Source organism: Struthio camelus, chromosome 22 (genome assembly GCF_040807025.1).
Source record: "Struthio camelus isolate bStrCam1 chromosome 22, bStrCam1.hap1, whole genome shotgun sequence".
In the NCBI taxonomy this organism is placed as follows: Eukaryota; Metazoa; Chordata; class Aves; order Struthioniformes; family Struthionidae; genus Struthio; species Struthio camelus.
In genome coordinates this window covers 8,716,154-8,744,062 of record NC_090963.1, presented here as the reverse complement: position 1 = coordinate 8,744,062, position 27,909 = coordinate 8,716,154, and the positions used below count along the sequence as shown (strand labels likewise).

The window sequence follows — 27,909 nt, the reverse complement described above, 5'->3', positions numbered from 1 at the left end:
AAGAAAGGGAACCCCAAGAGGAGAAAGACCTCAAAGACCCAGCAGCTGCCCTAGTACAGGGAGCTCGGGCTGGTCGCTGACACCAGAGCCCCATGTTACAGACGCTAGCACACCGGGCTGTATCAAAACCTGAGTTTAATGTATTCAAGCAACGCCACCACCAAGGAAGTGGGGGAAACTGGATCCCAAATGGGGCGCGGGGAAGGCGGGCTGCGGTCCAAGGCCATCGTGCCATGGCTGCTGCGGGTTCCCAGGGTCAGGCCGAGCCCAGTGAGTCCCTGGCAGCTTTTTCTTTCTCTTCCGCTCTGGGCTTCATTTCTGGGCAGGAGGGAGAGAAGGAAATTATTAAGCTAGGTGCTGGAGTGAGCTCAGGCGGGGCTCTTGGGCTTTCTCTGCCAGCGTGTGACTAGCCAAAGCACCAGGCGCACTAGCCCTGTGGTTGCTGTGGCAACACAGATGCTAAAAACAGCTCAATTCGTCCTTTTTTTTTTTTCCTTTCTCCTTTTTTCCTCTCTAAACCACAGACCTCAGGATGCATAGTCAGGGCCAGGAAAGGAACCCAGGCATCCTGGCTCCAACTCCGCAAGAGATTAGCTGTCTAGCAGAGCCTAGAAACCACGGCTGCACAGGCCAGGGAGCCACGTGAGCCCGCCAAGGAGGTGCCCCCCCCCCCCCCAGCTCCCAAAATCAAAGCAGGCTGGAGAGAGCAGCGATAGCTGGGTAGGGTCTCTGCCAGGCCACCCAGCCCACTGCACCCTCCGGGGCTGTGCTAAGAGGAGACCGTGGCGCAGAGGGCTATGGCACAAGCCTGACTCCCAGAATCCTTCACTGGCACTGCCAACACACCAGCACCCGGGGGCTTGAGGCTCTAAAGGCCACTACCAGCAGGCTTGGCTCTTCTCTCTGCCAAAAATAGGGATCCCCCAGCCCCCCCAAATTCCCCCCCCCACCCCAGCCAAGCCCAAAGCCCAAGTTGAAGCCGGCAGCTCTCCCATTTCTCAGCAAAACTGTTCCTATAGCAACTGCTGCCCACGCACAGGCTCCGAGTATCGTCACAGCCCTGGCTTGCCAGGACCGATCCCCTGCCGTAAAGGGGGAGATTGAGCCATCAGCGACCCCCCCCACCCTGCGACACCCCAACAACTCCCCACCACCACCACCTTAAGGTCACAGCAAAGGGTTAAGGGCCAGGGCGGGTGCATCCGTCCTCACCCCTGCTGCCTGGGACCTGATGGCCTGAGAACTGAGAAGAGCACGCGAAGCTCTTCTCTTTCCTCTACCGAAAAAGTGCCTGAGGACCTACCTAGGGCCTCACCGTTGGGCAGGGGCACAGCACCATCAGCCTCCGGGGCACAAGCCTGGTATTTTGGCTTGGTGGTCTCCAGCCCAGCCAGCAGCGTCATGAAGTCGACGACAGTATCGATGTCCTGCTTGTTAGAGGTGGCTTCCCGCAGGGCGCTCACGGCATTGAGGCGGCTGAAGGACGTCACCTCAGAGATGTTGGCCCGCAGGAAGAGCAGGATGACGTTGAGGTCGTTGATGGGGCAGGTGAGCATCTTGCGGCTGAGGAGGTCAAAGGCGGGCAGCATCTCATAGACAGAGAGCAGCCCCTTGTCCCACTGGCAGAGCTGCAGGGCATTGTAGATGACAACAGGCGCAAGGAGGACATAGACGCTGCCGACGGAGAAGCTGATGAGCTGGAAGACCGAGAAGAAGACCAGCTTGCAGGGGATGAGCGGGGGCACGTGGGGCTCGGCCTGGAGCAGCCCTGTTCTGATGGAGCAGCTGAACTCATCCTGGAAGAAGATGTTGAGGTGAAGAAAGACCAGGTAGAGGCACGTGGCGGCCAAGAACAAGAGCAGCAGCAGGTTCCTCAGGAGGTAGATGAACACCAGGGAGTGGGAGCGCTGCTTGCAGGTGAGGTAGCGCTCCAGCAGCGGGAACTCGAAGTATCTCTCCTCACGGGCCCTGGGGGGAGAGGGGAGACAGCAAGGTGTTAGAGCCACCCCCATCACTGAGGGAAACTGAGTCACTTCACTGAAGGTCCCAGGCGAGGGCATAACCCCAGCACAACGCAGAGAGGCTGAAGAACAACGCGGTGACCAGTTGGAAAGCGCCCGTTGCCCAGGGGCCTCGCTGGGCCCTCGTGCCACAGCCTCACCTCTCGTACTCCTCCCAGAAGCGCTCCGGCTCGGCGCTGGCCTGCTGGACCTTCCTCATGTGCTGCACCAGGCGCACAGAGCGGTTGTAGGACTTGTCCAGCTCGTCGATGATGAAGAGGAGGTCAGAGTGGAGCGCGGGGGTGGCCGCGTAGCGCCACAGCAGGTAGGGCAGGTACATGAGCACGGCGACGACCAGCAGCGAGTACGGGAAGATCTGAGCAAAGGAGACAGCGGCCAATAAAGCATCCCCCAGGGTTGGCGTTTAGGGGTGCTGAGTGGCTGCCAACACATGCACGCGTTGAGCTGAACCCGTGCTGTCCCCACCTGCATCATTCCCAGCAGGGGAAACCGAGGCACAGATTCTGTGTCACATCCCCCCCTTCACTTCTGCTGGGCACCCAGCAGGATGTGTCCTCGTCAACGCCGTGGAGGGACCTGACAGCGCCCAGACATGAGCTCCTAGCCCACCCCAGACCCCCCTACCTTGAGAGCCCAGAGGGACTTGGTGACAGCGTGGCCCTCGGCGTCAAAGCTGTGATGGACGAGTGATTCCCAGCAGGCTGTGTCAACGTAGGCGGACTGCTTCCCCGTGAAGTTGGCAGGGGAGAAGCAGCTGATCTGTGAGCCTAGGACGAAGAGCGGGGTCAGAGCCTGATGAGACAAGGCTCCCGCATGCAGGTACCACGGCCCAGGGCCGCCCTGGGTGGGAGGCAATTACAGCCACAAACCTCAGCCTCAGAGGTCCAGCAAACACAAGCGTCACCCAAGGAAAGCATGTATACATATATATATGTATGTATGTATGTATGTATATAAGGGACCACTTGGAAATGGGAAAAAGCCCGTTTCGCAGTCATCTTGCAGCTGCCCTTCTCCATCACTGGATTCTGTGGCTCTTGGAGGGGCACTGCTACACGGCAAGGACTTTTCCATCACTTCCCTAACACATGCACCTTTTTTAGCATGACCATGGCAAGGGAATTAAATAGAAACAGGCCAGAAACCAGAGTCAAACCAAACCCCCAGAGGCAGCAGCAGAACTTCAGCCACGTCCAGATTTAGCTTGAGGTCAAGACGCATCCGATGATTGTGTTATCAAAGAAACCCTATGTCCTGCAATCGCAGGCTCGCTCCCATCAACCGGGGGAAAAACCAATCAATGTGAGCACTGTGAGCACGCTCTCCGGGCCAGCCTGGCTCCCCCAGGGGATGCAGGGACAGTGTAAACCCCAGAGAACACCCACAGATGCACGAGGCAGAGCAAGAAATCATCCGCGACTCAAAATAAACACCAGCGCCAGCGACCACATCAGCACACGAAAGCCAGCAGCTTCGCCCTCCCCAAGCAGCCTTGCCTCTGGGCAAATCCTCCTGGGAGATCCCACCTGAACATCACCGTCCTGCTCCGAAACCACCCGCATCCCTGCAGCCCATGGCACTGCTATTCCTATTCCTGGACTGTACTGGTTCCCAGGAATTAATTAATAACTGCTCATCAGCAATCAGTTACAGACAGAACGCTTCCTAAAATGGGGATTTCCAGACATCCATGACTGCCTTATGTTGGACCGTGGTGCAAAGGTAAGGGTTTTGCAGTGATAACTGCCCCTTTGGATGCATCAAACTGCCCCCAGTGATCAGAGAGCAGTCAAGACTCAAAATCCAAACCCGGATCCCCTTCCAGCCCCTCCCGGCCTCTCCACAGCACCACGGAGCTGCACAAAACCCACGACCTACAGACGGAGCCATCAGGGCCTGGCCCTTGCCCCCCCAGCCCAGCCCGGCGGTGACTCACCCGCAGAGAACTCGCGGGCGAAAGCCAGCGAGACGAGGAAGAGCGGCAGCCCCACCGTGACGAACTTCAGCACGCGGTCGCTCGGCAGCTCCAGGCGCAGGCCTTTGGCCCGGGAGCCGTTGGGGTCCGGCAGCAGGGCATCGGAGAGCATGTACTCGGCAGCCGTGTGCGAGAGGGACATTTTTTCGGTCAGCGCAGGATGGGCCACAGGGAAGAGGAGAGACCGCTGCTACTGCCTGGGGCTCTGGTACCATCTGAGGTGCAACCAGCGTGGCGAGTGACTTTGTAGGGCTGAAGGCGTCGCTCGCCAAGCGTTATGTACCGGGTGGCTGTAAATGACAGCTTAGACCATGCGTTAAATCGACTGATAATTACAGGGGAAGCCTCTCCCCGGGGAAGATGCAAATAGTACGCCCCGAAATAGAAAAAACAGCCGTCAAAGCACCAGGGAGCACAGCGATGGCTGGGAAGGCGGCATTCCTCCCCGGCCACAGCCATTCCCATCACAGCCTGGCTCCGTGTGGTTTTACTCCCCTCTCTCATAAGCAGATGTATTTCTAGCAGCGCGTTCGAGGGGCGTGGGGCTCCCGAGCTATTTTCACCTTGTGTACCGAGCAGGGAGGCAGGGGACAGGGCATCACCCCACCGAACCACCCCAGGCGGCACCGTGGGGTACAGAGCGCCCCTTGCAGCACCCCAACCCGAATCCGTTACACACTCGTGCAGGTGTAGAGAGAGGCAGCAGGGAGGAAGGGACATGGGAAGGTCCTGCTGCCCAGTCCTGAGCCCTTGGGGACAGGTCAAGAAGGGCTGCGGGGAACCACAATACTGTCTAGCAGGGCTACAGGCACTGGGAGGCCGGAGGACATTGGTGGCTGCATTTTTCAGTAGAAAGTAGCTTTGGTTCCCCTGGACAGCAGCTTCTCAATCTCTCTGCTCACCCCCCTCCTCAGCAGCAGCGTGAGGCTTTGCCGTGCGGAGGAAGGAACCTGGCTCCAAGGGACCACCAGCCCACACGAGAGCGGGGACGAGGCGGCAAACTTCAGAGGGAGAGGGATCCAGATAACAGGATCCAGAAATAAGCGATATGGAAATCAGGAGGGACGGTGGGAGAGGAAGAATCCCCTGGGCCTCGTCGCTGAGCAGGGCTTCGTAGTCACTGCCGAGCACAGGTCCACTAGCTAGAAAGCCCCGTGCCTGCATCTCCTACAGCATGGAGCAGAGGGAGTCCCAGAGCGGCTTGGCCAAGCCGAGGAAAGGAACTCCCTGCGATGCCGTGGCTCTGTGCAGCCTTTCGGCACAGCAAAAATCCACAGCCGCTGCCAAACGTACTCAGTTTTCAAACGAAGGTGTCTCCAAATTTGAGCACACGGAGCCAGCCCTGCTAAACAGCCCTGGAGAGACCAGCGGCAGCAGAAGGGCTGAGTCCCTGAACCAGGAGGGACTGCACCCACACACAATCAAACCTGCTCAGGAACTGAGGTCCTCCTGGCCTGACCACAGAGAGTACACGAAGCTTCAGCACCATGGGAACTGGATCCTTTATTGCTCAGAGACAAGTCCAGAGCATGGACAGCAAGTCCACTTTCTGTCCAGCCTCGTTTGTCTGAACAAGAAGCTCTTCAGTGCACCCAGTCACGATCCTGCACCAAATCGGGCAGAAAACACACTCCAGTACCTGGTTTGAAGCCAGCAGCACTGTTACCCAAAGGCAAAGTCTCTCTCAAGCAGCAGAGACCATAGATTTCTTCACGCTACTGGCTCTAAGGCAGATGCCACCGCAGAACAGCTGGACCCAGCGCTACCATGTGCTAGAGATGCAGAGAGGCACAGCACCAGTCTTGTCCTGCCTCTGCTCAGGCCTCAGGAATCTCCAGCTTCAGCTTCATCATCGTGCTTTTGAAGAAGTCAGGTGTTTTGCACACCAGGTCTATCTGCTTGTCCTTGCCAGTGCCCAAAGGGAGGGAGAGCCGGTGGGCGTGGAGGTGGAGGGGGAGGTGGCGAGCCTTCGTCTGTTCCAGTTTCAGCCTCTTCAAGGTGATTTCAGGGAGCTTCTGCACCAAGGACAGAAAGGGAGGTGAGAACGGTGCCAACAACCCTCCCACAACCCGATCTCTTCAGCTGGGAGGGAGGCCTCAAAACGCCGGGAGGCTCCATCTGCCCCTGTATCCTGCCCTGGGCCCCACCAGCATGGGACCAGCCTTACCTGGGGTGCCAGCTTGCTCCAGTGCGAGTATTTGTGATCCCCCAGGATGGGGCACCCCAACCCGTAGGCCAGGTGAACCCGGATCTGGTGCTTCACTCCTGAGGAGGGGAGGGAAAGAGGAGAAACGTTACCACCTCCACTCTGAGCCTCAGCTCCGTGCTTGCTGCCCACCCAACACATGCCAACACAACCCTCACAGAAGGAATCTGGATAACCCCGTGCCGAGATCACTGACAGCCAAAGAGCGGCAGCAAACCATCGCCCAGAGGAAGCTCATGCCCAGAGCGAGCCTCGCTCTGGCCTAAAAGGATTTAAGTCATGTCTTTGCTTCCAGGGCTGCTCTGAGCACCCCGCAGCTGCAGAGCTGCACAGAAAGCACAGCCAGGGCTGATCAAGCAGCACCCTGAGCGTCAGCATGGACGCCACGACTTACCTGTAATGGGCTGCAGCTCCAAGAGAGAGCAGGCAGAAGAGCTAGCCAGGACACGGTACCGTGTCACGGCGCTTTCGGCACTGCGGTTCTTGCGGATTTTCACCACCTTCCCATCCTCGGGAGCCAGGCAGTAGTTCGGGGCCAGCGTCATCTGGACCGGAGCGAGAGGGTGAGCTCACAAGCAGGCAGGAGAAGCGGGGAGCTGGGGGAGCGCGAGCCCCAACCCGCAGCCGAGGGGACGATCGCTCACCTTGTAGTGCGGCTGGTGGCTCTGCACCTCCTTCTCCACAATGGGGATTTCCACGAGCCCCTCAGCAGGGTCTGGGTCCCCCAAGCTGATTGCCCTGGGGAGAGAAACTCGAGGTCTGCAGGGCGCCAGGCCTTGGCACACTCAGAGCAAAGAGAACGCTCCGGTTATTCCTCTCCATCCCCCATAACCCAGCCCCATGACAGGAGAAGCAAAGCAAAGATAAGCAAATTCCCACCGCTAGCACAAAGCCCTGCTACCCTGCACCTATGTGTTGACTGTCCCCTCACCCCTTCTCGAACCTACAAGCCCTTCAGAGACCCTTTTCCCACAAAACCTTTCCTACCAGTATATCTTCTCCACCTGGCGAGTTTTGAAGAGGAGCCGGATCTCGTCCGCTGCCTCCTTGCTCCGCGCCAGTATCATCACACCTGTGGTCTCTTTGTCCAGCCGGTGACAGAGGTGCAGAGGCTCGGCCCTCACGTTCTCCAGCATCTTGGCCAAAATTGGCAGCACGTCAGTGATACAATTCTTGATCCCGGGGCCACCTGCATAAGCCACAAGCAGCAAGGCAATTAGAGCAGATATTCACCTCTCTGCGTACCTTAACGCACTTAAATTACCCGCCCATAACGCGAGAGGATGGGACTGCAGGACAAGGTAGGATTCCTACACCATCTTTTTCAACAGCGATTGTTATAAGGGACTGCACTACCTTTTCCACCTACAAGACAGATTGTTCAAGACTCCTCAGTATGAGAAGGAACGCAAAGATGACAAACACCCCAAAACACTCCTTGGAGCTCAAAGTAGGAAGGAAAAATCTTATTATAATGAGGAGAGAGATAGACGATACCCTACCAGCACCCTCAGTCCGTTTCCAATTTCCCCTCTACAGACAGACAGGAGATCCCCCAAGACCCAGGTCCCTTTTCAGCTCGTTACATGCTAAAATCAAAGCAACAGCTTGCGCTGTGCAGACCATGTGAGATCACTACAGTCTCCACTGGCTCATAAACTCTAAATCAACATCTAGTACTTCAGCAGTAGCATCTACTACATTTGCAGCTAATTTTGATCAATACTTAAAGCTATGGGATCCCCAACAGTTTGATGCCTGAGAGAAGGAAGATCAGCAGAGGTTTCACTATGAGAAAGACGATAAAAGAGACAACGTGCCGTAGCCTTAGCACTGTCACCGTGCGGCGTGATCTGCTTTCCCTCACCGTGCACAGGAAGGCCATAGGGTTTGTTGATCACCACAATCTCGTCATTCTGGTACACGACTCCCTGTCTGAGCACTTTGGCCAGCACATTGGGGTGGACTTGCTGCAGCTGCTTGCTCAGCATGGCGAGTTTCCGGACTCGTCTCTGTAGCGGGTCTTTGGGGATCTGTGGAAAGAACAAAACACGACCAGGGGAGGATAAACTGCTTTGTGGTTCAACTCTTGGCTTTCGCACAAAGCTCCTATGTGACCTTCAGCTACTCGCCTGCCTTCCATCTGCTCCCGCTCCTCGCTCCGCAGCAGTGTTCTGAGGACAACTGTGATGCTAGCAGTTACTACGGTGACAAAGGCCAGGCACCGGCCCACAGTCCTACCCCAACGACCGACTTTGTGGGACCCGGCTTAGCGCGCGCAGAGGGGCCGCTCCAGGTCCTCCCCATTGCCTGGCTGCTTCGACATCTGCTGCGAGTGGCAGCGAGACCTCAATCAAGCTGTCACCTGGCCCCTGCCGACAGCAGCTAAGGAGCTAACGCCAAGGCTTCAAAATGAAGGTACGGCCGTAAGGCAGCAACTAGCATGAGCAGCGCGGCGATTCCTCGGCTTTTTAGGGGGGCTCCCCAACACTCTGTCCTGGCCAGGAGGTGAAGGGAAGGGCAGAGCACCGAAACCCAGCGGGGACAACACAGGCGCGCACAGGACCGCAGCCCTGCAAGTCTGATCCATCCCAGCCCGCCGCCTTCCCCTGCAGCCTGGGGCGCGGGCGAGCTGCAGCCGGGCGGCCCGGGCCGCGGGGAGGAGGGGGGATCCCGGCCCAGACCCCGCTCCACGTGGGCGCCCCCCGCCGCAGTGCCCGCCGGGAGCTGTAGTCCGCTGCCAGCGCCGTGCCCATGGCGCCGCAGTGCCCGCCGGGAGCTGTAGTCCCGCGGCTGAGGGCCGACGGCCCGCAGCCCCGCGCTCACCTCTCGCTTCTCCCGCTCGCTCTTCTCCGCCCGCAGCCGCTCCGCCAGCTCCTCGGCCCGCAGCGCCGGCGCCGCCGCCCGCCGGCTGCCGCAGACGCTGCGTGCGGCCTGGCCCAGGGCTGCGGCGGGCCGCCACAGCCGCAGCCCGCGGCCGCTCACCGCCGCCGCCATCTTCCCTCCCCGCCCCTTCTCCGTCCCCTTCCGCCAGGGCGCGTGGCCAATCGCGGCAGCGGGAAGGCGTCGTCTCAGCGAGCCTGCCCAATGGGGGCGGGAAGGCAGCGAAGCGACAGCCGCATCGGCCAATGGGGTCGCGGCGGAGGGCGGGCCTCGGAGGAGGGCCACCCAACGGCGGCGGGCCCCGCCCCGCCGTTTAAACGCCGGTGACGGTTAGCAGCCGTTAACGGTCGCGGCGCGAGGACGGGAGAGCAGCCCCGGGTGGGGCGCGCGGCAGGTACCGAGGGGCGCGCGGGCCCCGCGGGGGGGCCGGGCGGGCGGCCCCGTCAGGGGCCGGCTGTGGTCCCCACGCCACAGCTGCCTCTACCCAGCATATCCCAGTAGCTCCCAGTAGCTCCCGGGCGGCCCCAGCCCAGTCCCTCTGGGCCTCCCTCAGCTCCGGGGCTGCCCCCCCCCCATCGTACCCCCCCCCCCGAGAAGGGACGAGCTGCTCTGAGGAGGGGGCCGAGGTGCCGCTTCCCCCCCCCCCCAAAGCGAGTGCGCAGGCAGACCAGGTTTAGCAACCTCCCTCCACAGACCATTACACGCTAGCATTCGTAGGAGTTCCTGAAATTTATAAAAATATCATTGCAAAACTGCTTAAAAAACAAAAAAAGCTACCCTTCCCCCTGGAGCAGCCTTTCTTTTGATGAAGCAGGCTTGCTTCTGGCCCCCCTCCCCCCCCCCCCCCGCCCGTGGAAACCTGCTGTCATCACTCGGTGTCTACGCAGACCCGCTTGGGAGCTTGCTCAGTGCTATCGCCGTTCTCTGTGGCATCGCCGTGGCTTCTCTTAGGCTCTGGGTCCGCTCCGGTCTCTCTTTCCCTGCCCTGTGGCATTTCGATGCGTCCCCTCTGCACAAAGTGATGGATGCGGGACTCCAAGCCCTCGCACTTGGGGCGGTCCAGTAAAGGCTTGTAAGTGCGAGCTTTGACTCCTTCAACAAAGCTGCTGACCTGATTATGGACTGGAGGTTTCATATCTCCCCAGAGGACAGTACTGAGGTTTCCTGGGCCTGTAACTTAAATGAAGAAATAGCAATGGTTTGAACAACCTATTTGATGATTACCCCTCTCCCTTCTTTTCTTTAAACAAATTAGCCCTTGCCTTGTGTAACTCTTGAGGTAGGTATTGCCACAAAACCATTCCTTACCTTTTTCAGTAGCCACAGGAGCAGCATCTAGGCCTCGTAACATGTCACGTAACACTTGAGTTTTGACCGCGTGGTTGGCCCAAAGCTGCTGTAGGTGCGTAACATTGAACTCCTGCACTTCTCGGTCATAGAGCCACTGAATGTTCTCAAACTCACAGTCATACAGAACCAGGGGAAACTCTACTGCCATGCTAGAAAAAGGAGAGAAGGCATTATCTAAAGATGCTCGGACAGCAGGAGCCCTGCTAGAGCAAAGATGCTGTGATAGAGAACGCTTACAGTGGATTAACGCAGGTCCAGGCTAACAACGCTATGTCAGTCTTTGTCCTTTCTGCTAAAAACAGGGCTGTCATGTACAGAAGCCCTTTTCTGATAAAAACTTAAGTGTTGTTCATAGGGTTAGTTTCACCACGCCCCAAGGAGTGAAAGCATCAATAACTTACAGCTTACTTTTCCAAGAACAAAGACGTAGCAAGTAAATGAGATCCTTCAGGATATCATTTAGAGGCCACTGGCAGTTTTCTTCCGTATTGTGAGAGACTGCTTCACAGGCTGACAGATAAGTAGTTTGCCAGCAGCACTTCATGCATAGCAGTCTCTCTTCTGCTCAAGCACTGTGAGAAGCAGCCTGGGAGCTTGTCTAAGCTAAGTACAGTACCTGTACTGTGGTTTTCGGGGGTTCTTCGCTACATCCAGAAGCTCATCAATAATTTCTGGGTTCTCCATCCTCTGTCCAATGAGGAAGAGGATTGCCATCATACAGCGGACTTGGTGATACAGGAACGCCAGTCCTGTCACTTCAAACTGGCACAGTCGGAAAGGGTCCTGCAGCCCAGTTTCTGCTCCCCTATCCACCCACGTCACTTGTGCGCTAAGAATAGTTCTTTGGAAGTTGATTACGCCATTGGCTACGTCCATTTTGCACAAGTTACGGAAATCGTGGGTCCCCACGTATCTCTGAGCGGCAGCATGCATGAGGGCCACATCCAGATCTGCACAAGGGAAGAAGTAGCGATAGGTCCTCTTGAGACAGCTGAATCTAGCGCTGAAGTCAGGCTCTACAGGGGCCCAGGCTAACACACGTATGTCAGGTGGGAGCACCCTGTTTAGAATATGGGTGTAGCGGAGCTCATCCTCACAGTTACTGCCTTTGCCTTCCAAGTCACCCTGGTGACCATTTAGTTTCTTGCCCTCTGACAGGTTTGAGCGGAGATCTAGGGAAATCACCTGCAAAATTGGAAAAAATGGGATTATACCTTGGATGGGCTTATTCAGCATGTAAAACCAACTCTCTTCCTACACCTCTGCTTTCCAATTTGAAATAAATTCAGGATCTCTTACAGATGAAGGTGCCTTAAATGAGTCTATCTTACCATTTTTTCCTGTGGGTAAAGCTCTAAGCGCCTCTGCTAAGGTTCCTAGCAGATGCTGTAGATTCCTTTAATAAAACAGAGGAAGTTGCAAACTGCCTACATAGCATGGTCTCTAAGTGGCTTAAGTTTTTATCAGTGCTTGCAGGATACGCATGTGCTTTTTCTTCTGGGGATTATGACTTGAACCCAGTAACAGTCTGATTGTTCAGGAAACCTGGTGTGGGAACAAGTTCAACGATAAGTGCGACATTAACACTGTACTTGGATGAGCACTTTAAATGGCACTAGAAAAGGTGGTCTGTGCCATTGTACTAGGTCAGAAAACTGTGCGCTTCATGTTGTGAACCAGAGTGGACAACTGTTCCAAGATAAAACTACTCAGCAAAGCCGCAAGTTAACCCAGGCCTGTTTCCTGACCACAGACAGAAGAGAGGGAAGGAGGGAGAAAGACTGGCCTGAAAGCAAAGGCACCTTAAAGGGCTTGCGGCAGTGCAAGAAGGCTGTGCTTTCGCAAACAGCTGAGCCAGTCCGATGGCTCCTTGCCACCAAGTGGGATGGCTTGCTCCCCTCCCTCCAGCTCCTACTCCCACACTCCCTTCCGCTCACTGTGGCTCTCCTCAGACCCTTCTGTACAGGAATTCAACTTCCTCGCTCCGCAGGAAGCTATTCAATTATTATTTTTGCTGGGTTAGTGAGTTAAGTCAGCTCAGAGGGGTCTGCCAAGTGCTGCAGTCAGCACAGGAAAAGCAACAAGTGCATACGCAGAGGAAGGAGCATCTCCCCTTTCTGGCAGCGCCAAGCTATTCTAATTGCTAGTCCCATTTCAGGAAGCTGCAGCCTTAAGGGTATTTCATCCTCTCAAAGCAAGGCCCTGAAAAAACAACACTAATAAGCACTGCAAGTCTCTATTAAATTATCATTCCGCATGCAAGAAACCATCACCATGTTCGCTTGCAGATTACTAAAAAACTGAAGGCTTTTAAAAACATATCCAGCCTGTACTATCCTGTAGTTAGCATTGGGTTCATCACTGCTGTACAGAAATCTCACAGGATCTCCATCTAAGCTCCACCACCCTCGCTGGAGCCCACAAATCCAGAAAAACAAGATGGCCTAAGAGGATTCTGACCTGTCCAAAGGCACTGACTCCTTTGTCCGTCCGCCCACAGCGATGATAGTTGGAGGTCTGTCTGTCATCTACCAGCCGCGTCTTCTTTAACGCTTCAAACAGTTTCTCTTCAATAGTGTTGCTGGTGTTCTCCTGGCTGGCAAAACCTTGGTATCCCCAGCCCAGGTAGGCGATCTTCAGTGCCACGTGCCTGCGGCCGTAGGCGCTAAAATCAAATGGCCGTTGCTGGCGTTTCCTGGCTTTCCCAGCCGCCGAAGGAGCATCTCTTACGCTAGGACCTTCCTTGCCCTCTAAGAGTTTCTCCTGCAGTCTCTTCACTTCCTCTTCCAGGTCCTGCACCCTCTTCAGGAGTCTTTCTTGATCAGCAACCACAGTCTCGTCTGCCATAGCGAGTGGATTCCTCGTAGTCGTAGTTACCGAGAGCTCCTTGAGGTCTGCAGAGAAAGAAGGAAATCTGGGTTTCTGTGTTTTTATTTGGCTTTTATTACACATTTGCTACAGGCTTTCTCTAGAAAAGAATTAAGCTGATAGATCTGCAGAACTTTTTTTTTTTTCCTAAAACATCCCTTGGTGGTCCTAGCAGAACATGGGCACGGACAAGTGAGTTTAGCTGGGACGGTTTTTCCTCGCTCCATGCAACGAACCCCTTTTGCACTTCTAATCACTAATCTTCCAGCTACTGCTGTAACATCAGATCTACTATGTCAACCCTGGCACAGTGATAGCACATTTTCAGCTAGCCTTTTGCTATCTGTACAGAGCTGTCACGGAATAGTTTCCATTTTCACAATGTGCTCAGCTAGCATCAACACTTCAGACAGCCTGCTAACAGCTGTCATTCATCTTACAGCACCATCTGCTCTAACGTTTCATAATGGCATCACTGCTACACGATTAAAACTTGGATTTTCAGACTCGTTTAACGGAATAAAGATATCCAAAACCTTTGAAGTGAATGGAAACAGTGTCCTGCAGATCTTGAGTCCTACTATAAACTGGACCAGCAGAGCACAAGACTCAAGCAGTCCACAGCTTTCCCTTAGGTTATGATGCCCGATATCTAAATAAATGTCTAAAAACATACCGCAGGGAGCCTTTTCCTTAGCTGTGGAAGTAAAATACCCTCTTGGACGTCCCTAGATGTAATCACAACTAGGTGCCTCTGTTTAAAAGAGCATATTTGTTTGCATAAGGGAAAAAACATTAATACATCTGCACAACACTGACAAAGTCAAAGAGTGAACTGAACGTGCTTTACTTTTATCCATCGTCACATTAGTATTTCATCTACAGTGTAATTCCTGTTAGTACAGTTTCATGCAGGAATTTAGAAGTCACATCAGAGGGGGCTTCAAGGCACAAAGATCATTATAGCTGCGATGTGTTTGTATTTGATGCATGGAAACAGCCTTCTCTCAGTGGCAGTAAGGTTAGCAGTGTAATCAATCCTTTGAGACCCCATCTGTGTAACTGGAAGCTAAATAAACACTCATGAACTTGAGAAGTTACTCGGTGGCCAAGAGTCAGAGGTTAGCCTTCACAGAGCCTCCTTTATGTGCCTTCAGCCAATTCAAATGTACCCAAAGAAATTAACTGCAATTTATCTTTGCAGAGTCGATCCAGCTCAGCAGATATCATGGAGGAAATGATGGGACCTGACAGGTATAGATGGGCCGCCCTGAACGACGAAGAGCGGCTAGCAGGAGCGGCTGCTTTGGCTCTTAGCCAACTGTACGCAGAGCAAGGAGATGGCGATAGCCGAAGAGGAGCCTGGGCGCTTCCCCAGTACGATCCCTACAGCAAGGCCTCGGTGGCTTCCGGGGTCCGGCCCACTCTTCCTATGCTGTTACGGCACAAGCAGGCCGAGCCCTGTGTGCCATCCTCTGGGACGTCGAGAGGGACCAGGAGGCTAGTAATGAAAAGGAAAGTGCTGAGGCGGAGACCTGACGGAGGAGTAGAGATCTCTGACGAGTCGGTCGCCAGCGAACCAGAGACCAGTGTCGAGAGCGACCCCGAGGTCTGGAACCTGCAGCAGAAACTGCTTCACCTCAGCACCCATCTGGAAGACAGCATCTCCGAGGGGGAAATCGAGTCAAACAGCAGTTTCCTCGACGAGCCTTCCCCGGAACTTTTTCGCCACCGGCAGACTCCCCCCTTTCTTCTTAGGGACTTCCAGAGCCAGAGCTCTCCCTCTTCCCAGCAGGACACGTCTGCGGTGGGACAGCCAAAGTCTTTCATCCCTCCAAGGTTAGAGCAACTGGGCCGTAACCGTGGGAAAACTGACCGCGTAGCCAAGTATTTTGAATACAAGCGAGACTGGGAGATGTTCCGAATACCAGGGGAGGATCAGCGGAAGGAACTGCGCTGGGGCATTCGGGAACAGATGCTCTACAAGCCTGACCTCCCAAGCAAGCCTCAGCACTTCTACGTCCCCAACAGTTACATAGTGCCTACTGAGAAAAAGAGAGCTGCCTTGCGCTGGGAGGTGCGCTGCGACCTGGCAAACGGTCTCATACCCAGAAAAAGCTCTTCTTCATAGTTACATAAAGTCCTCCTCCATCCACAGGACTATCGCTTAACTTCTCAGGTGCATATCATTCTCCTAGATACTTTTTTCCTTCTGGAGGCCCCAACAATTTGGAAAATCTCCTTTGTATTTATACACATGGGCTGGTTATGGTATAAAATTACTTTACCTAGCTTCTTACTCCGTTGGCCTGGTTAAACATCGTTGCCTCTCTGCTAAGACGTGCAAAGCTTCTTTTTGAGCAACTATTGCATCAAAAAGTATGGGAAGCAGGCAAAATGAAGAACAACCAGTCAACCTACTCTGTGCTCAAGAGAATAACCAGTATAATAAGTCTTGTGATTTTTTGCAATGAATTGTTCCTGCTCCTCTGGATGGATTGTTGTGTGAGCTATTAATGCTGTTTTATTTATGGTTTCTCAGCAATATGTTTCTGTAATAAAAGCATGTGAAAAGAGCTGTTCTGTAGATTACTTAGAAATAGTACTTGGCACAAAATCCTCCTAAATAAATGTCTATTATTCCAGACATATCTTTGCACCTATAAATGCTCGACTTCCCTTGCCTTGTTTTACCCCGTTTTAAAACTGAAGTCCTGGATGAAGTAAAAATAACCCTTTTTATCCAGCCCTAGGGACAGACTTTCTTACAAGAAAAAGCCTTCAAGCCGCAACATGGAGAAGGTATGAAGAATTCACTTAGCTACCAGAAAACGGCAGACTCCAGAGCTGGCTTGGACAGTTTAGTTGCAGGACACGGACAGGAAACGAGCGCAGGAAAAAACGCCAGGGCATCTGTCACAGATGCCCCAGCTAAATCCCCTCTGCCTTTACAACGCGGAAGCCCTAACAGTTTACCTAGGTAGGTATACCTTGAATTCACGTGGGCCCTTTTTATAAGTTCAAACTCTGTACCAGCTTCCTACTCGCTCTGCAAAAAAACAGGAGCGGAAGGAGCTTCCTCACTGTCAAATTTAGCCCTTGTTTTCAAAGGCTCCCTCACCAGCATGTAATTCCCTTCACAAACAAGCTACATCACAAAGAAATAAGGTTTTGGTGGGGTTTTTTAGCTCATGCTACAAATAAACCACAACTGTCTCCCGAAAGATGCCTTTCACCCGTCATTGTCCTTCTGCAAGTATTTATAAAACCTGTTTCTCCTTCTGTGCCGATGCACGCACAGGCACGCCCCCTCTACACACGCTGCAATTTCATCTCCGATTTCAGAGCAGAGAGACTCAAAGATGCAAAAAAGCTAATTAACAAAGACAAACCCCGAGTCCACGTGCTCCCCACGCTTCTGGGATAGAGCGACTCCCGAAGACTACCCGGGTCTGATCCCAAGGCACCAGGGCTCTCCCTGGGGGGGCTCAAAAAGCACGCGTAGCCCACGTTAATCGCCAACGGACCGCACGCGTCTCTCCCGTCAGCACCGCGGTCGGCACGGATCCTACGTCGTCGCCCTTTCAGCGGGGATGCCTAGGGCTGGGGAAAGCCACGAGTGCCACCTCACGGAGCTTCCCACCGCTCGGCCCTCCTTGCCCCTGGCAGCGCGCCGGTTTTCCAGGCTGTTACCTTGCGCTGATGACGTACCCGCACGCCGCTCTGCTGATCGCTGGGACAAATTCCTCTGGGACAGCTGAACCGCGATAAGGCAGCTAGGGAAAAGGCGCGGAAGAGACGTGACGGCGAGAAGGGGACACGGAGGCAGCGGCAGAAGAGGCGGACACAGCTGCGGGAAGACGGTGGGGGGAAAAGGCTTTAACAATAAATAAATAAATAACACAACTGAGAGAGCAACTCAACGGAAACGGGACGGCCAAAACACCACAGGGAGACGACGGGACCCAGGGAAGGCCGAGCCGCGCCCCGGAGCCCCAAATCGGTCCCGATTCTCCCCAATCCTCTTCCACTGATAATTTGCAAAAGCGCACCGGAAATTCTCCCGTGGCGGGGGAGAGGGAGAGGGGGCGCGCGGGGGGGGGGGGGATAAGAGGGGGCGAGGCCCGGGGGTAAACGCACCCACCGGGGGGGGCCGCGGACCGACACCCTCTGGGGGGGGCACCGCCCCCCCGGGGCCGCCATCCGGCGGGTCCCCGCACGCCGCGGCCACGCACAGGCCCGGCCGGCTCCTACCTCCGCGCCGCCGCCGCCCCGGAAGCGGCCGCGCCGCGGGCTGCCGGCAGGCGAGGGCGGGGCGCCGCCGGGTGGGCGGGGCCGTGGGCGGGGCGCCCCCTCGTGAATATTCATGAGCGCGCGGCGGCGGTAACGGGCGCGGCGGCCATGGGCTCGGCGGCGGGGGGCGCGCAGGGCCTGGCGCCGCGGGTGAGGGACCCCGCAACCCCCCCCCTCTGCCCCCCCCTCCCACCCCGCCCGCTAACGGCCGCTAACGGCGTCTCTTGCCTCGGCAGCTCTCCGGGCTCCGCGCCCCGCGCCGCGGCCGCCGCGACCTCTCCGTGCGCCGCCGCGGTAAGGCCGGGCCCGGGCCCGTGGGGCCGATGGGGCCCCGCGCTGCCCCACGGCGGGGCCTGGCCTGGCCTGCCCCATAACGGGGCCCTGTGCCCCTGCCCCATGGCGGGGTCCCTGTGTCCCTGCCCCATAACGACCCTGTGTCCCTGCCCCATGGCGGGGTCCCTGTACCCCTGCCCCATAACGACCCTGTGTCCCTGCCCCATAACGACCCTGTGCCCCTGCCCCATAACGGGGCCCTGTGCCCCTGCCCCATAACGACCCTGTGTCCCTGCCCCATAAGGGGGCCCTGTGTCCCTGCCCCACGGCGGGGCAGTGTACCCCTGCCCCATGGCGGGGTCCCTGTGTCCCTGCCCCACGGCGGGGCCGTGCCCCTGCCCCATAAGGGGGCCCTGTGTCCCTGCCCCACGGCAGGGCCCGTGTCCCTGCCCCATAAGGGGGCCCTGTGCCCCTGCCCCATAAGGGGGCCCTGTGTCCCTGCCCCATAACGGCCCTGTGTCCCTGCCCCACGGCGGGGCCGTGCCCCTGCCCCATAAGGGGTCCCTGTGCCCCTGCCCCACGGCAGGGCCTGTGTCCCTGCCCCATAAGGGGGCCCTGTACCCCTGCCCCATAAGGGGTCCCTGTGTCCCTGCCCCACGGCAGAGCCGTGCCCCTGCCCCACGGCGGGGTCCCTGTGTCCCTGCCCCATAACGGGGCCCTGTGTCCCTGCCCCACGGCGGGGCCGTGTCCCTGTCCCATAACTGGGCCCTGTGTCCCTGCCCCATAAGGGGGCCCTGTGTCCCTGCCCCACAGCGGGGCCATGCCCCTGCCCCATAAGGGGTCCCTGTGTCCCTGCCCCATAAGGGGGCCCTGTACCCCTGCCCCACAGCGGGGCCATGCCCCTGCCCCATAAGGGGGCCCTGTGTCCCTGGCCCATAACGGGGCCCTGTACCCCTGCCCCACGGCGGGGCCGTGCCCCTGCCCTATAAGGGGGCCCTGTGTCCCTGCCCCATAAGGGGGCCCCGTTCCCCTGCCCCATGGCGGGGCCATGCCTCTGCTCCATAAGGTGTCCCTGTGTCCCTGCCCCATGGTGGATCCTGTGCCCCTGCCCCACAGTGGGTCCCGTGCTGCCCCTGCCCCATAATGGCCCTGTGTCCCTGCCCCACAGCAGGGCTGTGCCCCTGCCCCACAGTGGATCCTGTGCCCCTGCCCCACGGAGGGCCCTGTGTCCCTGCACCATAACAGCCCTGTGCCTCTGCCCCACGATGTGTCCTGTGCCCCTTCCCCACGGTGGGCCCTGTGTCCCTGCCCCATAACGGCCCAGTGTCCCTGCCCCACGGAGGGCCCTGTGTTCCTGCCTCATGGTGGATCCTGTGTCCCTGCCCCACGGTGGGTCCTGTGCCCCTGCCCCATGGTGGGCCCTGTGCCCCTGCCCCATAACAGCCCTGTGCCCCTGCCCCACGGTGGGTCCTGTGTCCCTGCCCCATAACGTCCCTGTGTCCCTGCCCCACGGTGGGCCCTGTGTCCCTGCCCCATAACGGCCCAGTATCCCTGCCCCACGGTGGGCCCTGTGTTCCTGCCTCATGGTGGATCCTGTGTCCCTGCCCCATAACGGCCCAGTGTCCCTGCCCCACGGTGGGTCCTGTGTCCCTGCCCCACAGTGGGCCCTTCCCCTGCCCCATGGCAGGCCCTTCCCCTGCCCCATGGCAGGCCCTGTCCCAGGGTGGGCCCCTGCCCCTGCCCCACAGTGCTCCCCTTCCCCTGCCCCCCGGCGGGCCCCGTCCGGGTGCGCGGGAGGCGGTGGCGCCCGGCAGGGCTGCCTGCCGCGGTCAGCGCTCGCCTTTCCTTCCCCCGTGAGAGCGAGGCTACGGGAGCGACGAAGAGGAGGAGGAAGGAGACAGAGGTGGGTCCCGCCACGGCTTTCTCCCTCTGCTTTGCCCCCCGCCGCAGCCCCCCGAGGCGCTCGGACAAGGCGGGTCGTGCCGCTCACGTGGCGCCTCGGCCCGGAGAGGGGGGAAACCGAGGCACAGGATGGGGGCCCTTCCTCCTTTGGCTGCTGCGGAGCCCGCGGAAGGGGCCGAGTTTTCCAAGTTTTGCGCTAACGAGGCGCTGCTGCACGTCAGCGGGGTCGGGGGTCTCTGCAAGACGAGCGCGGCTGGCCGCGGGCCTTCGCGTTGGCTGGGAGGGGAGAGGCTCTCGGTATAACAGCGGTCTGTCGCAAACCGCGCTCTTTTTTCACACCTTTCCGCGCCCTCCTCAGTGGACTTAGCTGAAAGCTCCCTCTTGAACAAGCTCATCCGCACGTCCCTCGTGGAGTCCAGCCATCACGTCGAGATCCTGCAGCAGGACCCCACCTCACCGCTGTTTTCCGTCAAAACCTTCGAAGAGCTGCCCCTGTGAGTACGTGGCAGCCCCGGCCCCAGCACGGAGCTGCCGTTGGGCCCCGTTATATCACACGTGATGCGTTTCTCTGCCTTTTTTTTTTTTTTTAACAGGAAAAACGAGCTCTTACGAGGGATTTACAACATGGGCTTCAACAGACCGTCCAAAATCCAGGAGACGGCTCTGCCGATGATGCTGGCGCATCCGTGAGTACAAGGGGGAGCAGACCGGCGCCCCTGAGACCTCCGTGGCGTCGGGACGTTAACGCGGGGACGCCGGAGCCCGGCGCTCGACTTGAGCCGCCGTTGCCTTGCAGGCCCCAAAACCTGATTGCGCAGAGCCAGTCGGGGACGGGGAAAACTGCAGCTTTCGTCTTGGCCATGTTGAGCAGAGTTAACGCTGCCGAGAGATACCCGCAGGTAACGTGGGGAAGGGGAAACCCGTGCCGCGGGGGTTTGCCCCTGCCCTCGAGACATTGCGGTGTCTGTCCAGGGCCAGAGCTCGGGCTCTGTTCAACAATAAGGATTTTGGTCCCTTTTTCTATGTGATTTTTATATCTGCTGTGGCTACTGGTGTGGGAAGATAACTCCCCACCGTGTCACATCCCAGCTATACCCGGGCTAAAAATCATGGGACTGGATGAAGCCTCCAGCTGAAAGAAGAGACTTTTACTTGCTAACAGTGGATTAAGCCAGGGTTTAGGTATCCTGAGTTTAAATTACGGGGAACTTCTGGCCAACTTTAAAAAGCGGCCGCCGGGACTTGAGGAGCGCTTTTCTGTAGCTCGTTTTACAGTGCTAGTTTCTGGTTGCTTAAATGCACCTGCTAACCCAAGTCTCCTCCCTAGATTTCAGTATCATCTATCCGAGCTGCTTATTGCATGTTAAGGTCTCTAATCGCAAATGGACGAGGTAATTTAAACTGTCGCTTTAAAGCTGGACGCAGAAGCAAACGGCACCGCACCTCCAGAAGCACGTTTCCCCAGCAAAAATAGCTACATCGACTCCTTCCTGCCCAGCTCCCTCCAGCTGGGTTATGTTCCCAGCTTCCTAACCTCCAAATGTGACTACTGTTGCTGATCCCCGTGTGCTTTTGGAGGAGCTTAGCAGCGTGGGACTCTAGCGTTCCCTGATTTCCCACCTCGAAATAGTGTCATTTGCCCAGTATCTCTTGCCTCAGCAGCGGCCTCTGCTTTTAACTTGACGTGGCTCTCCTCTAACGGCTCCCTTTCCTCTCAAAAGTGCCTCTGCTTGGCTCCAACCTTCGAGCTGGCCCTGCAGATTGGGCGCGTGATTGAGAAGATGGGGCAGTTTTGTGTTAGCATCAAAGTTACGTACGCCATCCAAGGAAACAGAGGTGAGTCCAGCCCCGCTGAGCGGAGCTGCAGGAGATGCAACATTCCTATAAATGAATATAGGATAAACGCTAAAAGGCTTGAACTACCAGGCCGTCTCTCAGGTGCTTTACACACCTATGTGAGGGCGCATGCAGTTTTGGTGTATATATTCCCCCTCCTGCCAAGGAATATTGGTAGTGATCCCTGGTTCCTTCTAAACTCCCTCCTCCACCCTTTCTGCTGGTTTCTCACCCCACTCCGCTGTTGGGAAGCATCAGCCCTGCTTGACTGCTACCTGCAGTTTTAATCTGTGGAGCCCTGCGTTGTGGTGACCCCCCCACCAAAGGCATCGCTGGGCCATCAAAAGGTGTAACAGCGGGGAGAAAACGTGCTCAAGCAGCCAGAAACACGTCACGTTTCGAATCGGGAGCGTGTGCAAAACTGCCCCACTCGTTCGTAGCTGGGCACGTGGCTGCTGGTTGTGTGGGAAGGTGGCCTGATGCGATTCCCTCCTTCTCGCAGTTCCTCATGGCACCATGCTGGAGGAGCAGATTGTCATCGGGACGCCCGGCACGGTGCTGGACTGGTGTTTCAAACGCAGAGTGCTCAACCTGAAGAAGATCAGCGTGTTTGTGCTGGATGAAGCCGACATAATGATCGACACTCAGGGCTTCTCAAGCCAAAGCATTCGCATTCAGAGGTGAATACTCGGTCAGCTTGCGTCCTGGAACGAGTTGGAGCTAAACCAGCCAGGTTTTGAATCAGTAGTTGGTTTAAAGATTAAATCTCAAGTTAAAAAAAAAAAGTAAACTGAAATTCAAGTAGAGATACTCAAATACAGTGTTTCTGGATGACCTTAAATGAGTTGGATAGAGGAAGAAGGAAACTAAAGCCAAGTTTGTGCAAGAAAATGTAAAACTAGGGAGCCAACAAGACTGTTTCTGTCTGCAGTATCTCTCTGGTTTTAGGACTGGTCCCTACCTTGTTTCGAAAGCAGAGCAGTAAAACATGCTTCCCTGCTTTTTCCTGTTTGCTCAGCTTTGAATCGATCAGTCGCCAAAGTTGCTGAATAAGCAAAGAGAGTGTGCTATGAGAGTGGTGGAAGAGGTTTACTGCTGCGAAAATGAGCTCTTGCACATCAGCACGCTCCTATCTGCTTAGACCAGGCATCTGGCTTTCTTTAAAACTATGGCAGTTAGACACATAGGAATACTTTTATCTCGCTTAAATTTACTCTGACCTATTGCGTCACTGGGGTTAGCATCGCTTTGTGTCGAACACAGCACAAATAAAATAGTTGAAAATAGCTTTTTCTTCCGGATGTGATCCAGATTAATAAGCCCCTCTGTGCATCAGGCGGTTCTGCCTGATCAGGACAGGGTCAGTGATGGACCGTCAACTCCCCGCTGCCCAGGCCGACCCGGGCTGGAGTACCCTGGTGATACGGGTAGCGAGAGCAACAACCAGCGCAGCAAACCTCCTCTGTGTGCTGCACGGCTTAGCTGGAGGCATCTGGGGAGCAAAAAAAAAATGCCTTGGGGCTAGCAGCCGGCCGCTCCTGGTTTAAATAAACGCTGGTTTTAAACAATCTGGTTTTACCCCCTTCTCGCTGAAATGCAGATGGAAAAAGTTCTGCTCGTAAAGTAGCGCCCCGTGCAGATGAACTCTGCTAAGGGGATGCTAAAGATTCCTCTTTGGGCTCTTTCTAGCATGATTTAGGGACTGGGTTTATTACTTTTATAAGCTTTTCTGTGGCTGTTCTTTCAAATTCAATACATTCAAAGCATTCTCAGCAATCCCAGGAAATAGGAAGTTGGCAACTCAGAGTCTGTTACATGACATTTACAGTCAAAACTCAGCCTGGATCTCTTCATCCGCTCCCCCATAACAGGGCTTAATCACCCTGAACCCCAGCGTTAGGATGCGGAGAACTCCTCAGCAGATATATTTTATTTGCTGTTACCCAGGGCAGATCTCAAGCTGACCTGCATAAAAGCTCGCTCACAAAAGGCTCGCTTTGTCCATGACTAAAACGAAAGCTTTTCAAAAGCCTGTTGTCGAGCTGCTTTCACAGGTTATGGATGGCTTTGAATTGCTGCTAAAAATCTTTGTGGACCACAGAGGTATTTACAGAGCGAGTTACAGAGTTTAAGATGTAGCTAGCAATCAGGGAATACAGGGACCCAGTGCTCGGAGCGTGCGAGGGTTCTATGAGGGCAGTGCTCTGCAGATCCAAAGAAAGAGGCCACGTATCGACTGGGGGTTTTTTCCCTTCTCTCACAGATGATCTTTCCAGATAATACTATAAATGTGGAATTCACCAAAAAAAGCCAATTTAAGTCACTTGTTTAGACAGGTCTCTTCCACATGAGTGACATCTTGAGATGGAGAGAGCCCTTTGTCCCCAAAGCGTGTTGGTCCAGGGGTGCTAGCGGCATGTTGTACCACTCATGAGTCCTTTTTCCGCTCCAGGGTTTTACCCAAGGACTGCCAGATGCTGCTTTTCTCCGCAACCTTCAAGAAGACAGTGTGGAAGTTTGCGACGCAGATCATCAGCAACCCCATCGTAATAAAGCTCCGTCAGGAAGAGCTCACCCTGAGCACGATCAGGCAGTACTACTTCGTGTGCGAGAACAGAGTGGAGAAGTACAGAGCCCTGTGCAACATCTACGGCAGCATCACCATCGGCCAGGCTATAATCTTCTGCCAGGTAAAGCGGCTGAGTTGCCTCGCGAGGTCGTCGTATTTGTATAAACGATCGGCCTGACAGTCCCGACGGCAGAGCCGGGAAGCTGGGGTGGATATAACCAGTGATGGGTGCGCTCGGGTGGGTACGCAACGTTCCTCCCATCACTGCCACCCCATCCCCTTGGCTTTCCCCTCCGCTTACATTCTTCAGTACCACCTCTCCTGGGGGGATAACACTGTAATTTGCTAGAGACTCGTTGCGTTTTGGTTTGCTGAGTGTATCTAGGTCTAAAAAGCTGCTCTGAACAAGAGCTTTGTCTGTGGTTCCTTGGAGATCAAGCACAAAGGCACCCAGGGGCTCCCCTGAAAGGGACAGGGGATTTGGGGGGAAAGAGTCTTGGTGAAGGATTGCTAGTGCATGAGAGGAGATCGGTCAGAGCCTGCCTCTGCCCTGTGTCTAGACGCGGAAGATCGCGGAGTGGCTGTCGCTGGAGATGACCGAGGACGGACACCAGGTAGCCATGCTGACGGCCGAGCTGACAGTTGAGCAGCGGGCCAACGTGATCCAGAGGTTTCGCGATGGGAAGGAAAAGGTCCTCATCACCACCAACGTCTGCGCTAGAGGTACTGCCTTTCCCCCGCGGCAGGTACCAACACGCTCGCGGGGGCTGCGGGGTGGAAATCCCCCCGCTTTGCCCATCAATTTTGCCCCATTTTGCACTATCAATTTGCAGGGAATGTGGGCACGAGATGCTGTTTCCTTTCTTAAAGTTGCCTTCATATCTCAATGCAGTGTGTGCCGCAGAGCCGAGGGGGATTGCTTTAATTCAGGCAATGAATCAGCCCCACTTTCCAGGGCAGGTGACCCCTTTCCCAGCTGCCAGATGCCAGCAGCGAGTGGCCTCCCTCTCTTTCAGGGATTGACGTGAAACAAGTCACCATAGTGGTGAACTTCAACCTCCCCGCCAACCTGAAGAAACAGCCCGATTTCGAGACCTACCTGCACCGCATCGGGCGAACGGGCCGCTTTGGGAAAAAGGGCATAGCCTTCAACATGGTCGAAAGCCGCAACTTGTACCTCTTGCGCATGATAGAGGAGCATTTCCGTGAGTATCCGGGTACCCATGGGACGCACGAACGGGAGGAAGCAGAGTGCCGGTATTAGGAAGTGCCGGAGCGAGTGCAAATAAATTGTCATTCATAAACATCACGAATCGCAAGTGGATTTCCATGGGATTTGCAAATAAGGCATTGACTGGTGACTTTCCACATCACAGCTCCTGGTACCTGTCCGGCCTGAGATTTTCAGGGAAAAAGGAGGCTATTGCAACCTTTCAGGGCACGCAGAACCGCATCCTTCCCTTGGCTTTGTCCTCAGAGCTGCTGAACTGTTTTGGCAGCATTTCCTTTAATTTAGAAAACAAACGAGCCCGAAGGCAGACACCTGGCAGACAAAACAGGAGCCAGTGTTTGGCAAAGATTTTTTTTGAGCAGCAACAGAAGTGTCGGTCGACTGCGATGAGCAGCCTGAATAACGACGAGCTGTTCACTGAGGTTACAACGCATGCGATCGCACAGGGACGCACCTTCCGTCAGTGATCTCGGGGGACCGATGCGTTTCCTTGCTGCCTCTTGGGTTCCCATAGCCCGTTTCGTAGGAAGGAAAAGTTGTTCAGCCTCTCTCTGCCGAGCTGAGAGGTGTTAAGCATTCGGGAAGGATGTGTCCGACCACAGCCATGGATAGAATTAGCAAAAGGAGCCCAGTGCGTGTTTTCCAAGGGACGAAGAGCCAAGTGGATTAACTCCAATAATCTGACTTGTCTTTTTTACGGCTTTAAAGCTGACCGTAATGTTGAGGTTCAGGGGACAGGGCTGTCTTATAGGGATAAAGTGTCTTCTAAACATTCCCTGCTTTGCATCACTTCCCGGTGAGCGATGGCGATGGGCCCAGTGGGTCCAAGCCCGTCTAGAAACCTAACGCCGCCGGCTGCTTTTTGCTCGAGGCCCTCGCCGCGCATCGGCCTTATCTTGGCAGCTGCCTTAATCCGGTTTACGCTGCGCTTTCTCAAAGTTTATTTGACTATCGCTTGACGTCCACAGAGTGGAAAGCCTCCGCTGCGTGCTTCGGCGAGGTTTCCGGCCCCAAACAGGGTTAGCGCGTGGCGCGAGCCAGGCGGCAATATAACGCAGACAGATGCTCGGCCAGCCGGGCTCTGCGTTACCGCTAACCCTGCACGTCCCGTCTTGAAAAGGCGCGAGCGTTAAAAAGGCCGATCGCTGTTGATGTGACGGCGTGTGGGTTACGGGCAAGCGCCTGAGTTGGTTTTTAGCCTCCGGCCTATGGAGGCACGGCAAATAGCTCAGGCTCTGCTGAACCGTTCCTAGTTTTCTGTCCTCTCTCGAGTGAAAACGGAGGGCAGAGCCTGCGCATCGGTCCCGGCTTTGCCCTGAAGTGACCGCGTCCCTCCGTCGCCGGCTCACGAGTTGGCTGATGCCGGGCTGGGCTCCGTTTTACCCTTGCTGTATCAGGCACTACAGATTCTTTCTTTTCACAGAGACCGAGATCAAGAGGCTGGACCCGGATGACATGGACGAGCTCGAGAAGATTGACGAGTGAAGAGCGGGCCTTCGCTTCTCTGCGGTCAGTTTGGGGTTTAAAAGAAGAAAAAATTAAGGTGACGTTTTCCAGTTTCCTTCCTGAAGATGCCCATTTTTGTTGTGCTGTTTTAGAAGGCAGAGGGGAAAACCCCTCAGGCCCAAAAACTCTTGTGGTTGTTTTCTGTGTTTTACCTCGGAGGCTCTAAGAGCCGCTACTTTGCCTGGCTTGATGAAGCGCTTGAGAACACGCAGGGACTTGAAATGGGGTGAGTCGCCTCAAAACCGGATCTAGGCGCATGCAGAGTGGACAAAAACTAGTAACCTGCCCAATAAATCTGCCGCTAGTCAGCAAGTAGCAACAGCGGCTCGTGCAGCATCGGTGGCAGCAGTGTTTCTGGCACAGGAGTCACCGAGAAAACTTCCAACAACGCCCGAAAACCAGGAGAAGGGAGCGAGGTATACAAATAATCCGATCCCGCTAGATGGCAGCATGAATTCGTAACGGAGCCGCCAGCCGGAGCTGCGATCCCAAATCCTCTCCGGGACCCGAAACGCAAACTCCACGCGGCGTTTCAGACCGTGTCGGTGGGTGACGTTAGTCCTCCGGGGGGAGGGGGGTCATACGCCCCCCAGCCCGGCTCTCGCAGCCCCGACCCGGGGATTTATTTGCAGCCGCTGGGTTTGGCAAGTTGCCTTTGCGACGACTTCTTTAACCTCCTCCGAGCCGTGCCAACACGGAGAGGTGCCCCTGTCCCGCGAGACGCTAATGTTGGCCCCAGCCCGCTCGATGCGCTCAGTCCCTTTGCTATCACCAAGCCAAAATAATCCGTAATAAAACCGAATTATAAATAATTACCAGGGAGTTGTTGCTTGTCCTGTGCCAGAGTCCCTTAAAATTTATCGCTTCTTTTCCTTGCAGGCAGAAGTATTTTTATTAGGGCAAAGCGTTGACAATTCTGTCATTTGCCGGATCTGCCAACACCCCCCCCCTCCAAAACCTCGCCTTTTCTTATTTCTTTCCAAACCTGACCTGTAC

The 27,909-nt window shown here is 55.8% G+C and overlaps 5 protein-coding genes across 15 annotated transcripts; 2 read left to right on the top strand and 3 right to left on the bottom strand.

Annotated features, from left to right (window-relative positions):
• Positions 1-118: 118 nt before the first annotated feature.
• On the bottom strand, positions 119-5,491 carry PANX3 (pannexin 3). Of its 2 annotated transcripts, none has more exons than XM_009681928.2 (5): positions 3,958-5,491; positions 2,646-2,788; positions 2,162-2,376; positions 1,304-1,968; positions 119-318 (listed from the first exon to the last, which is right to left on the bottom strand). In XM_009681928.2, the coding sequence occupies exons 1-5, from the start codon at positions 4,136-4,138 to the stop codon at positions 257-259; spliced, it is 1,266 nt and encodes a 421-aa protein (XP_009680223.2). In that variant the 5' UTR covers positions 4,139-5,491; the 3' UTR covers positions 119-256. The 2 variants fall into 2 exon arrangements, with proteins under 2 accessions (XP_009680223.2, XP_009680224.2); XM_009681929.2 differs by having other exon boundaries at positions 130-318; positions 1,316-1,968; positions 3,958-4,283.
• Positions 5,480-10,066, bottom strand: RPUSD4 (RNA pseudouridine synthase D4). Of its 3 annotated transcripts, none has more exons than XM_068916662.1 (7): positions 9,945-10,066; positions 8,070-8,235; positions 7,190-7,391; positions 6,847-6,940; positions 6,597-6,747; positions 6,164-6,261; positions 5,480-6,011 (listed from the first exon to the last, which is right to left on the bottom strand). In XM_068916662.1, the coding sequence occupies exons 2-7, from the start codon at positions 8,191-8,193 to the stop codon at positions 5,814-5,816; spliced, it is 867 nt and encodes a 288-aa protein (XP_068772763.1). In that variant the 5' UTR covers positions 8,194-8,235; positions 9,945-10,066; the 3' UTR covers positions 5,480-5,813. The 3 variants fall into 3 exon arrangements, with proteins under 3 accessions (XP_068772763.1, XP_068772762.1, XP_009680228.2); XM_068916661.1 differs by lacking the exon at positions 9,945-10,066 and adding an exon at positions 9,029-9,219; XM_009681933.2 differs by lacking the exon at positions 9,945-10,066 and adding an exon at positions 8,335-8,503.
• HYLS1 (HYLS1 centriolar and ciliogenesis associated) lies at positions 8,487-16,517 on the top strand. 2 transcript variants are annotated; one of them, XM_009681932.2, is made up of 2 exons: positions 8,487-8,620; positions 14,508-16,517. In XM_009681932.2, exons 1-2 carry the CDS (start codon positions 8,615-8,617, stop codon positions 15,432-15,434), a joined length of 933 nt encoding a protein of 310 aa, XP_009680227.1. In that variant the 5' UTR covers positions 8,487-8,614; the 3' UTR covers positions 15,435-16,517. The 2 variants fall into 2 exon arrangements, with proteins under 2 accessions (XP_009680227.1, XP_068772764.1); XM_068916663.1 differs by lacking the exon at positions 8,487-8,620 and adding an exon at positions 9,351-9,479.
• Positions 9,954-17,147, bottom strand: PUS3 (pseudouridine synthase 3). Of its 4 annotated transcripts, none has more exons than XM_009681931.2 (5): positions 17,015-17,147; positions 12,896-13,329; positions 11,052-11,620; positions 10,394-10,584; positions 9,954-10,261 (listed from the first exon to the last, which is right to left on the bottom strand). In XM_009681931.2, the coding sequence occupies exons 2-5, from the start codon at positions 13,280-13,282 to the stop codon at positions 9,954-9,956; spliced, it is 1,455 nt and encodes a 484-aa protein (XP_009680226.2). In that variant the 5' UTR covers positions 13,283-13,329; positions 17,015-17,147. The 4 variants fall into 4 exon arrangements, with proteins under 4 accessions (XP_009680226.2, XP_068772756.1, XP_009680225.2 ...); XM_068916655.1 differs by having other exon boundaries at positions 9,954-10,255; XM_009681930.2 differs by having other exon boundaries at positions 16,997-17,130.
• Positions 17,079-27,727, top strand: DDX25 (DEAD-box helicase 25). 4 transcript variants are annotated; one of them, XM_068916659.1, is made up of 12 exons: positions 17,079-17,166; positions 17,833-17,890; positions 19,728-19,772; positions 20,130-20,265; positions 20,365-20,457; positions 20,568-20,670; positions 21,493-21,607; positions 22,110-22,287; positions 24,060-24,297; positions 24,737-24,899; positions 25,193-25,381; positions 26,831-27,727. In XM_068916659.1, exons 5-12 carry the CDS (start codon positions 20,396-20,398, stop codon positions 26,890-26,892), a joined length of 1,110 nt encoding a protein of 369 aa, XP_068772760.1. In that variant the 5' UTR covers positions 17,079-17,166; positions 17,833-17,890; positions 19,728-19,772; positions 20,130-20,265; positions 20,365-20,395; the 3' UTR covers positions 26,893-27,727. The 4 variants fall into 4 exon arrangements, with proteins under 4 accessions (XP_068772760.1, XP_068772759.1, XP_068772758.1 ...); XM_068916658.1 differs by lacking the exon at positions 17,079-17,166 and adding an exon at positions 17,227-17,306; XM_068916656.1 differs by lacking the exon at positions 17,079-17,166 and adding an exon at positions 17,682-17,746.
• The last annotated feature ends 182 nt before the right edge of the window (positions 27,728-27,909 follow it).

What these genes read in the sequence shown, in the direction of transcription:
- PANX3 (XM_009681928.2), bottom strand. Translation starts at nt 4,138, where the DNA reads ATGTCCCTCTCGCACACGGCTGCCGAGTACATGCTCTCCGATGCCCTG. An exon ending in AGTCCCTCTGGGCTCTCAAG is followed by an intron (nt 2,377 to 2,645) that starts GTAGGGGGGTCT and finishes TCCTTTGCTCAG; the next exon opens with ATCTTCCCGTACTCGCTGCT. An exon ending in GCCCAACGGTGAGGCCCTAG is followed by an intron (nt 319 to 1,303) that starts GTAGGTCCTCAG and finishes CCTCCTGCCCAG; the next exon opens with AAATGAAGCCCAGAGCGGAA.
- RPUSD4 (XM_068916661.1), bottom strand. Translation starts at nt 9,199, where the DNA reads ATGGCGGCGGCGGTGAGCGGCCGCGGGCTGCGGCTGTGGCGGCCCGCC. An exon ending in GCGAGCGGGAGAAGCGAGAG is followed by an intron (nt 8,236 to 9,028) that starts GTGAGCGCGGGG and finishes TTCTTTCCACAG; the next exon opens with ATCCCCAAAGACCCGCTACA. An exon ending in GGAGCAAGCTGGCACCCCAG is followed by an intron (nt 6,012 to 6,163) that starts GTAAGGCTGGTC and finishes TCCTTGGTGCAG; the next exon opens with AAGCTCCCTGAAATCACCTT.
- PUS3 (XM_009681931.2), bottom strand. Translation starts at nt 13,282, where the DNA reads ATGGCAGACGAGACTGTGGTTGCTGATCAAGAAAGACTCCTGAAGAGG. An exon ending in CCCCGAAAACCACAGTACAG is followed by an intron (nt 10,585 to 11,051) that starts GTACTGTACTTA and finishes TCCTTTTTCTAG; the next exon opens with CATGGCAGTAGAGTTTCCCC. An exon ending in TCCTGTGGCTACTGAAAAAG is followed by an intron (nt 10,262 to 10,393) that starts GTAAGGAATGGT and finishes TCTTCATTTAAG; the next exon opens with TTACAGGCCCAGGAAACCTC.
- DDX25 (XM_068916656.1), top strand. Translation starts at nt 17,705, where the DNA reads ATGGGCTCGGCGGCGGGGGGCGCGCAGGGCCTGGCGCCGCGG. An exon ending in AGGCTATAATCTTCTGCCAG is followed by an intron (nt 24,298 to 24,736) that starts GTAAAGCGGCTG and finishes CCCTGTGTCTAG; the next exon opens with ACGCGGAAGATCGCGGAGTG. An exon ending in CACCAACGTCTGCGCTAGAG is followed by an intron (nt 24,900 to 25,192) that starts GTACTGCCTTTC and finishes CCTCTCTTTCAG; the next exon opens with GGATTGACGTGAAACAAGTC.